The sequence below is a fragment of the Schistocerca nitens genome, chromosome 10 (genome assembly GCF_023898315.1).
Source record: "Schistocerca nitens isolate TAMUIC-IGC-003100 chromosome 10, iqSchNite1.1, whole genome shotgun sequence".
NCBI lineage: Eukaryota > Metazoa > Arthropoda > Insecta > Orthoptera > Acrididae > Schistocerca > Schistocerca nitens.
In genome coordinates, this window is record NC_064623.1 from 105959396 (window position 1) to 105970312 (window position 10917).

Genomic DNA, 10917 nt, shown 5'->3' on the forward strand with positions numbered 1-10917 from the left:
CTCGTGACTGACAACATCAGGTCGCTCCACCATGTCAGGTGTGACAGCCGTGGATGGTCTCCCCGACCGCCGCAAATCGTAGAGCTCCGCCGAACCGCCTTCTGATATTCTGATGAAGCGACTAACTGTACTTCTGTTGACAGCAGATGTTCCATAGACTTTGCACAAGCGCTTTTGAATATTTCCCACAGTTTCTTTCTCTGCAGTGAGAAATCCAATGACGGCACGTTGCTTGTAACGTATTTCACCTAAAGACGCCATTTTGGAACTGTCCTGCAGCTACGCTATCTGTCGCAAGTTGACGGAAAGTCGGCGTGCTCACTCAGGACACTTCATATAATACATACGTATCGTTTCGCATTCGTAGCGTGGTTTTCCGCTGGGAAAAAATTACTTTCTGCATAATCCTCGTAAAAGGCCCGAGAGATCAGCTGAAAAAATCACTCGTAAGTTTCCAAAGCACTACTAGGATTCTAGCTGTCATAATGCAGTGGTGGAGTAGGTTCCTCATAAACTATCCACAGAGCAGGTAAAATTAAATTTTCTAATGGCTGGATACAAAAGGGTTCGATTGTGCTTCAGTCACGAAACAAAAGAATTTATTTTTAATTTTCTTTACTATCGTCACTAATTCATGGAATTAGTTAAATTGTCAGAAATGACATTTTTCCAAATACGAGCAGTAACGCATGGCACACTGTGGTGAAGGTTACATCTTGTATAACGAGTGTATGAACAGCATCTTTCTCACAAAATCCAGCAATACTGACATGCCTCTTACCATGTACACATAAATTACATATGCTTAAATATCTCATGCAAATAGTTTCTCAAAGTTCCCACAATTGACCAGAAATTGACTAATGATACACTTCGCAACAGATAAACGAAATAACTAACTTCACGAGACAACAGTAACTATGTCATGGCTAATACTTCGCTGTAGGACCTACCATGTTTCAGCATTATAATTATTACCTGGAGTGGTTAGACACAAAGAACTGGCAGGCTGAAGTCTTCAAAATGTCTCTCCATTCAGAAGTAAGCAGTCCCACAATCGTTATTTACAAACATCAAGTACAGTGCACGTTAACTTGGTAGAGTTCTAATGACGGTGTAAGGTCTGAACGAGTTGTCTCATCATTATTTACACAAAAAGGTAGTCAGAACCACGCATTTCCAATTCTCTAATTTCTCATAGCTCGTGGTTTAATAAAATACCTACAGACACTAAATATTATTATTATTATTCATTTTCAAAACAAAATATTCAAAGTAAACTATTTTTAATCTCAAAGTTTAGTTAACCGCTAATGTTGATGATAAGGGTGGAAAAACGGAGGAGGTACTAGCTAACATCTTATTTAACTTGGGGCTAGTGGCCTCAGAAAGGTTAGGGACGATTGCTCTAGTTAATGCTAAGTGACGAAACGACCCACGTTTTGGTGTAAATACTGACGCTAGTGGACAGTGTATTACTGGAAACGAATGGTTTGGCGTGATAAATCACGCTATCCTCTAGGCCAATCGGATGGGAAGCGTCAGGAATGGCGAAAGTTACCTCCGATAATCTGTAGTGCCAAGCTACTACGTTGGAGCTTTCGTTATGGTAATTTTTTTTTCTTTTTGCTTAGACAAAGTCCCCTTATTGTGCCTAAGACAACGCTAAATGACGAAAGATTTTATATCATAGTGTACTGCGTACAGTAGAGTAGCAATATAGAGACGATTATTGCTTGTATCATCATGACAGTCCAACTTGTAATAAAGGAGCATCTGTGAGGCAACGATTTGGATAAAATAACATTACTGCAGTGGACGGGCCCGCCCAAAGCCCCGACATTATCCCAGTGTTGCTCCTTCGGGACGAGTTAAAATGTCGCCTTGTGTTCAAACCTCAGCATCTAACATCACTACCTTCTTTGGTTTCGAGTCTTGAGAAATAATAGGCTGCCATTCCTCCAAAGACATTCCTACACCTCACTGAAACTGTCCCAGCAGTGTTGGACCTGTTAAAAAAGTGTAGGGCGCATATATCCCATACTAACAACTAGTGAAAGATGTCCGAACACTTTTGATCACATGGTACATGTAGGAATGCAATCAGAGTAGCATAAAGTGAAGCGACAGGATGGTTCAAATGCCTCTAACCTGTATGGGACTTAACATTTAAGGTCATCAGTCCCCTAGACTTAGAACTACTTAAACCCAACTAACCTAAGGACATCACTCACAAACATGCCCGAGGCAGGATTCGAACCTGCTACCGTAGCGGCAGCGCGGTTCCGTACTGAAGCGCCTAGAACCGCTCGGTCACATTGGCCGAAGCGACAAGATAGAACTATCTTTAGGAGGAGTGTAGATGCCAGGCTGTGACTCTTCTGAATAGTAAGAAAGCGATTTAGTCCTCCCAGGAAAGAGGCAGTTGACTAAACTCTCGTTCGGCCGATAAATGACTGTTTCTGTTCATTCTGGGATCCTTACGAGGTAGGATTAATAGAGAAAACAGTTGAGAGACAAGAAAAGAAACTCATTAGGGATCGTTTAGCGAGCAACGAAGACACTCGCCAAACTTTAGTGGCAGACGGTACAAAAGGGGCGTTACGCATGCACGTTTGTTGTTAAAATTCGAGTATTTGTTCTACGACTGAAGCACACCGTAATATTTGTTCCTCGCGCACGCTTCTTGCATGGCTAATATGCGAAAATCACATAGATGCGACATGGTACGGAGCCTTACCAACAGTCACTGTACCTGTGCAGCATGAAAGATTAAACACGAAAGGAAGGGATTGATGTTATGTAATGTTATGTTAACCGGGGACCTAGAAACGACGGAGAGGCTCCGTCCCCGCCGCAGCCGCAGTGGTCCACAACCCCACGACGACTACCACAGTCCACTTCACCCCTCCGCCGCCCCACACCGAACCCAGGGTTACTGTGCGATTCGGCCCGCCGTGGACCCCCCCCCCCCCCCCCCCAGGGAACGTCTCACACCAGACGAGTGTAACCCCTATGTTTGCGTGGTAGAGTAATGGTGGTGTATGCGTACGTGGAGAACTTGTTTGCGCAGCAATCGCCGACATAGTGTAGCTGAGGCGGAATAAGGGGAACCATCCCGCATTCGCCGAGGCAGATAGAAAACCGCCTATAAACCACCCACAGACTAGCTGGCTCACCGGACCTCGAACAAATCCGTCGGGCGGATTCGTGCCGGGGACCGGCGCTCCTTCCCGCCCGGAAAGGGATTGATACTTGTATCCCACTGACCCTCAGCCACGTACTGAACTTTGGCCCGCGTAGTGTAGCGGATATAAGTGCAGTCATTTCCATTGGTGACTCAGGACGATGTGCTGAACAACATTAAATTAGTGTTTACTTCATTTGTAGACTAAAACACTGAGGTGCCAAAAGCCATTGGATACCTCTTAATTTCTGGAGCAGTGTACCTCTTAATCGTCCGGTGTAGTGCAGCTACTCGATCTGTCATGGACACAACAAGCCGGTGGAAATCCCTTGTAAAAATACTGAGAAATGCTACTACTATAGGTGTCCATAACTGGGAAAGTGTTCCCGGTGCAGTATTTTGTGTGCCAACTCACCTCTCGACCACGTCTCATAAATCTTCGATGGGATTCATGTCGAGCGATCTGGTTGACCACATCATTCGCTCGAGCTGTCAAGACCGTTCTTCAAACCAATCGCGAGCAACTGCGGCCCTGTCACATGAAAATTCCACCGTTGTTTGGGAACATGACGTCCATAAATGGCTGAAAATGGTCTCCAAGCAGCGCAATGTCTTCAGGACCCATTCCATTCCATATAAATATGGCCCACACAATTATCGAGCCACCAACAGCTTGCGCAGTTTCTTGTTGACAACTTGGGTGCATCGCTTCGAGGGGTCTGCATCACATTCGAACCCTACCACCAGCTCATATCAACTGAAATCAGGCCTCCTCTAACCAAGCCATGGTTTTCCAATCCTCCAGGGTCCAGTTGACATGCACACGAGTCCAGGAGAGGCTACCAAAGCCACTGGAGTCTGTCGTCTGCTGCCACAGCCCCAACGTCAGATTTAGCCGTCTTGTCCTAACGGATACGTTAGTCGTACTTGACATTCTGAATATCGGAATACTGAATTCCCTAAGGATTCCGAAACTGAATGTTCCATGCGACTAGGTCCAACTACAAAGTCTGTTAATTCCCATCGTGTGATGAAATCATGTCAGAAATCTTTTCAGTGAATCACCTGATTACAAATCACAAAAAATGGCTCTAAGCACTATGGGACATAACATCTGAGGTCATCAGTCCCCTAGACTTAGAACTACTTAAACATAACTAACCTAAGGACATCACACACATCCATAGCCGAGGCAGGATTCGAACCTGCGACCGTAGCAGCAGCGCGGTTCCGGACTAAAACGCCTACAAATCACAGCTCCGCCGATCCGCTGCCCTTTTATATCTCGTGTACGCGAAACTACCTCGGTCTGTATCTGTGCATATCGCTATCCCATGACCTTTATGTCACCTCAGTGTACCTATGGCTCTTACACTGAAGAGCCAAAGAAGCAGATACACCTGCCTAACATCGTGCAGGGCACCCACGCACACCCAGAAGTCCCACAACACGATGTGGCATGGACTCGAGTAACGTCTGAACTAGTGCTGGAGGGAACTGATACCAGGGCTGTCCATAAATCCTATTTTAGGATTTAGGGAGCGGAGTTCTATTTCGAACAGGACGCTGAAAGACATCTTAGATATGCTCAATAATGTTCATGTCTGGGGAGTCTGGTCGCCAGCGGAAGTGTTTAAACTCAGAAGAGTGTACCTGGAGCCACTCTGTAGCAGTTCTGGACATGTGTGGTGTCGCATTGTCCTGCTGGAATTTCCAAGTCTGTCGAACTGCAGAATGGACATGAATGGATGCAGGTCATCACACGTACGTGTCACCGGGCAGAGCCGTATCCAGACGTATCAGGGGTCCCATATCGCTCTAAGTGCACGCGCCCCATACCATTACAGAGCCTCCACCTGCTTGAACAGCCCCCTGCTGACGTGCAGGTTGCACGGATTCATGAGGTCGTGTCCATACCTGTAAACGTCCATCCACTCGATACAATTTGAAACGTGAGTCGTTCGACGAGGTAACATGTTTCCAGTCATCAACCATCCAATTTCGATGTTGACAGGCCCAGGAGAGGCCTAAAGCTTAGTGTCGTGCAGTTATCCAGGGCACATGAGTGGGCCTTCGGCTTCACATATCGATGATGTTTCGTTGGATGTTTTGCACGCTGACACTTACTGATGACTCAGCATTAAAATGTGCAGCATTTTGCAGAAGAGTTGGCACTTCTGTCACACTGAACGATCCTCTTCAGTCGTCGTTGGTTCCGCTCCTGCAGGATCCTTTTCCGGCCGCAGCGATGTCGGAGATTTGATGTTTTACCATATTCCTGATATTCACAGTTCACTCGTGAAATGGTCGTACGGGAAAATCTCCACTTCATCGCTACCTCGGAGGTGCTGCGTCCCATCGCTCGAGCACCGAATCTAACACCACGTTCTAACTCACATCTTGATAACCTGGCATTGCAGCAGCAGTAAGAACTGCGCCAGACACTTGTGGTCTTGCATAGGCGTTGCCGACCGCAGCACCGTATTCTATCTGTCTACATATCTCTGTATTTGAATACGCATGCCTGTACCAGTTTCTTTGGAATTTCAGTATAAATTCGATGTTCAGAGTTCACTCAGTATGAAATAACCCGAAGTACAAAGCTTACTACGGGCTGTAATGTAAAAGAGATAGCAGTACTCGAGGCGAAAATACCAGGTCCACAGCTGAAATAGAAACTGATTACACAATAACTTTGAAGTTGTCCCAACGCTAAAATATTTTCATATTAAACTGGCTGAATTTCTGCTAAGATTCTTAAAAAAAGTTACAAGTTCTGCTTCCAACACTTGGAATATTTCACACTGGTTTATTTGCGTTTGAGTAGGCACAGGCGATGCTTGACCAACACCAACTGCTCCAATCAACATCTCAGCCTGACTTCCTTGGCCAGATAAACGGCCTGGAAAAGATGGCCGTCGCCATTTCTCACTTCTGTTTAAAACTGGTAAATACATGTACTCCTGTTTCTGCAGTTTACTAGACTTACTTATTTTTACCTTAAGTGTATGTATGGCAAATCAGAATAGTTCGAAATTTCGCCAAATCTTCAGTGCTGCATTCAGATTTACAATCTTATTAAAAGTTTTCACACTAAAAGTGATTTAGTCCTTGCATGGCTGCTTCGTCATTTTCATCTACCAAAAATTTATAATGAAGAAAAAGGACATTATGCTTACATCTATGGTATATCCATTCCTACCCGAATTGCTGCCGCTACTTTTACTACTTAAACAATATTTTTCGGCGAAACTCTTGTCTTAACGGCGCGGAAATAATATTCCGGCTCATAGTTAAAAATTTGTATGTTTCACGAAAAACACATGAGCGTGACTTGATACCACTTACTGTCCTCCGTCCAGTGACACTTTGTTCCTTAAAATCATGTTATCCGTTCTCGAGATATGAACTTCTGTTTACTCATTTTATATTCAACATTTTCAAACTGTAATATCTTGCAAACTACAGCGACGATTAAGAGTGCGTGAACATTAATAAAATAATCTTAGTTTTCTTTTTAATATGACACTGTTGGTTTCGTATCTCTTGTCTGGTATTTTTTATGGAACGTTCGACTATTTTAATCCATATTTCCCTTGTGTAGCTCGGCTATGGATGTTTCCCGAGACCATCACGTGTTACGAGCGACTAGGAGCTGAGACATGAGTATTGTAAATATTCCTGTGTCAGCCAATAATCACGCACCAGAAGGGCCGCCCGTAGAGTATAAATATCTACTGAGTGAGCGTGTGGATGCGCGGAACGAGAATCCCGTCCGCAGCATCTGCTGCAGCTCAGGCCACGTGGTTTTGGGACGGTGAATTTTAACCCGTAGGCGCTTAGGGGGTTTTGAGTGATATCACTTCGCTACCACAGACAAATTATCTTCAGAAGTACAATGAAACTTTGTACACGCGATTTACAAACATCTTAGCCGTCTGTTACCATCAACTGAGGTTGGCTTAGTAGTATTGTGCTTTTCCGCCACAGTATCATAGCTCAGATTCAACTTAATTAACGTTTATTTCCGTAATGGGGTGAAAACAATCAGCCAACAACATTTCGTACACATTCATTCCACTTATTCATATTGTCGAATTTCTAATTAACTGGGTTAAAAGGAGTCTGTAGACGGGGCTGAACTGTCTCCAACGAACAAAACACTTGGAACTCTGAAATTGTTACAGTAAATTCGGCAAGCGACTTGCACCAGATCAATGCTCGAATCTGGAGTAATAAAAGTGACAGCCAATACTTCCTTTAGGTTTTCTATTGCACTGATTCATATTGTCGAATCTGTTATAAAAATTAAATTACAGTGTCAGTGCATAGGAAACTATCTCATGCAGAAACACTTAGATACAAAAACTGGAGGAAATTAATCAGACTGACATGCAGAAATTTTATCTGCATATGAACGTAGCACCGTGTATTGAGTGATGGAAACGTACGAAGGATGAAGGTATTAGAGAGAATAGGCTTTGAGATAGGATGTTTCACTCAAGACTTTTCAGAAAAATATCTTTACAGCACCCCTCTGCAGCTCAAATGTCAGTTGAAGACCTGGTAAAGGAAAATAAGAAGAAAACAAGAAACCAGAAGAGAATCCTTGAAGGGAAAGAGGACCTCGAACCTGGGGCTTTCTGAAGAGGTGAAAAGAGGAAACGTTGGGTAGTAATTTAAACTGCATTTACTGAAAATTATGTTTTTTAAAGTTTATGCACCTTTTTCTGAGAATCTATAAGACTGCATATATGATATTTTGTACACTTATTTCTATAAACGCGATAAATGTTGCCTCAAGAGTGAGTTTTGAAACTGTGAGTGGAAGCAAAGATATATGGCAAAGTGATTGCAATATTACTTGAATTTTATGTTATGCTTGTAGAATTATAAAATCATTAAAATTCTCCTATTCGATATACTTGAAAAAAATTCATGAGAGAAGCTTACTATATGCAGAGGGATTAAGGAGAGAAAATTTTATAGAAATCTCTTGCACAGCTTCGGAGTAAAAGGCATATACGTTATTTTTTTGAAAATAAAATTTGTCGTCTTAAGCGTGGCTCAAAATTTCATTGATGTATCTCCAAATTGTGGATATGGTGCATCTTTTAAGTAGTATATGTTTTTCGTGAAAGTCCTCCCTTAAGAATTCACTGATTCGGACATACTTTTAAGGCGATGTCAGCGGAATCCACGGGAAAAGAGTCTTTACCAACAGGAAAACATTCTCAAACACACGGCTGGCGTAAGGGCACAGAATGTGGTATAGAGTACGCAGAAAGACAGTACATGTAAAAGAAATTTTTACTGACACATTCATAAAATTCTAACTCTTAACAATGTATAAGTTCTCAAAAAAAAACTGTGGAGCGTTATTTTTCGAATGAGCCTCGTGTATTCCTGGCGTAGGTAATACTAGTACACACTGTTTTCAGTGTATTAGTCAGTTTCGAAGGATTCAGTGTTCAGAGGACGAGAATGCATCTACCAAGAGGAGTCAGGCAATAATACTTTGTCCTACACACGCTTCACGAAGTTACCACAACCTGCGTGGAAAATTATCTCATACGCAAGCTCACCGTCATTATTAATGTATTCACTGGCAGTCGTTCTTCCCGTACAAAAAGAGCCGATACTACAATGAGAAGAGTAAACCATAGTATATGCAGACTTGGATTCTATATACGGCGAATGAAATGAAATTTGAAGAGCTCCTCACTTAAACGGATGTGAAGCGTTTCGACCCACATCCCCATCTTCAGTGCGGAGAACTTACTTTGGCGACGGTGGCCAGCAGAAGTATTGCAGCGGCTGTCGCGGCACGCATCATGATGCTATCCTATGTTTTCCGTCGCAACTTGTACTGCGCGCAGCTCCTGCCGCCTGTATTTATGTCTCTTCCGTATCCCTTGCTTCCGCCCACAGCGCCCTGGCTCATTGCGGCGCACACGTAACAGAGACTCAGTTCGCTGTATTTATTCCGCTCCATGGCTTCCCCAACCTTCTTTTTTTTTCTCTACTTCCCCACCCGCCACTTGTTCCCGACCTTGTTAAAACCCGTCGTTACGCCGACTGTGCGGACACGCACCATGCTCCAGAGTAATTACATGGCGATTGGACAGCGGCGATATTTGATGTCACTCGACCTTCCGCGCTATTGTGCGTCATTTATTGTAATTGTGGGCTGACAGAGATGAGCCCAAGGCCTCACAAACGACCCATCACAGTCACCGGTGGGCCGTGACTTCGTCATGGAGCTTTTCGCATGCCATACTGTCGAGCGGCTTCAGTTAGGAGGCAGCTCATCTATTAATTTTCCTTTCTTTTTTCCAATCCCGCCACTATTTTCTCTCCTTTGCCATCCTCTTCTTCTATACTGTTACCCAAAGTTCTAAATTAGTCATAGAGATAAAAATTGCTGACGCCTTCCTAAGAGACAGTCCCCCCCCCCTTCAAAACGATGAAAGAGTAGACCAGATGTGGCTTGAGTTCATGAAATAGTAGCGGTGACAGTTGAGAAATTTATACCAAATAATTATACCACAGAAAGCAGGTCATAAAACCGTTGCAGAAGAAACGAAAGAAATATACCAATTTAAAAGAAAGTCAAATCTCTAAGACTACTGATGATTTACTCAATCTCGAAAATTAGTGCGGACTTCAACGAGAGATGCTTTTAACATATCCAGAACGAAACTCTGTCTCTAAATTTGGCAGAAAATCCAAAGAGACTCTTGTCGTAAACTACGCCTGCAGTAAGACAATCAGTGTCTTTACTCTTCGACAACAATTGCAATTTTACCACGGCAGGGCGAAGCTACTAAACGAGGTGTTCCGAAATTCCTTCATCTAAGAAAAACAACTAAATATTCCAGAATTTCAGAATATGCTGATACATAGCTCCATACTTAGCAATCTAATAAAGGCCTGTACCTAAAGACTGGAAACCTGCCCAGGTCACACCAATAGTCAAGAAAGGAAATGCAAGCAATCCGACAAATTACAGATCCATATAACGTACGCCGATTTGCAATAGGATTTTGGGACATATGATGTGCTTGAACATTATGAATTACTTCCAACAAAACTATCTACAGACAAACAATCAGCTTGATTTCAGAAAATATCGTTCTTGTTAATCGCAACTATCTCTTTATTCACACCTAGAAACGAGTGCCATCGACAGGAGTATGAAACTGATTCCGCATTTGTAGATTTCCAGAAGGCTTTTCGCAATGTTCATCAAAGTGTACTACTAAATATATTACGTACCTGAGGAATACCGTCTCAGTTCTTAGTAACTGACGGACAGTCACAGAGTGCAACAGAAGGCAAATCTGTCGTTCACAAAAGAAGTGTAAGAGCTCCTCTGCTGTTACTATCCTACATAAACGATTTAGAAAACAATCTGTGCAATCATCTTAGACTGTCTGCAGATGATTCTGTCATTTACCATGTAGTGAAGTCACCAGACGATCAAAAACAATAGTAAATTGATTTAGACATGACACCTGTGTGACGTGAAAACGCCCAGTAGTGAAAAGTGTGAGTTCATGCACAAGGGTAAAAGAGCGAATTCATTAAATTTCGGTAAATGATAAATCACACAGATCTAGACATTGTCAGTTCAACTAAATACCTAGGAAATATAATTTAGAAAAACTTTAAATTTGAACTACTACATAGAAAATCTTGTGGGGAGGGAACCAAAGGCTGAATTTTGA

The 10917-nt window shown here is 42.9% G+C and overlaps 1 protein-coding gene across 1 annotated transcript in view; it reads right to left on the bottom strand.

Annotated features, from left to right (window-relative positions):
- The window catches only part of LOC126210531 (uncharacterized), a 50546-nt gene extending 41476 nt beyond the window's left edge, over positions 1 to 9070 (bottom strand). The window contains exon 1 of the mRNA XM_049939783.1: positions 8970 to 9070. Within this exon, the coding sequence (XP_049795740.1) occupies positions 8970 to 9023 (54 nt within the window). The 5' untranslated portion in view covers positions 9024 to 9070. The remainder of the gene's footprint in view (positions 1 to 8969) is intronic.
- Positions 9071 to 10917: the final 1847 nt, after the last annotated feature.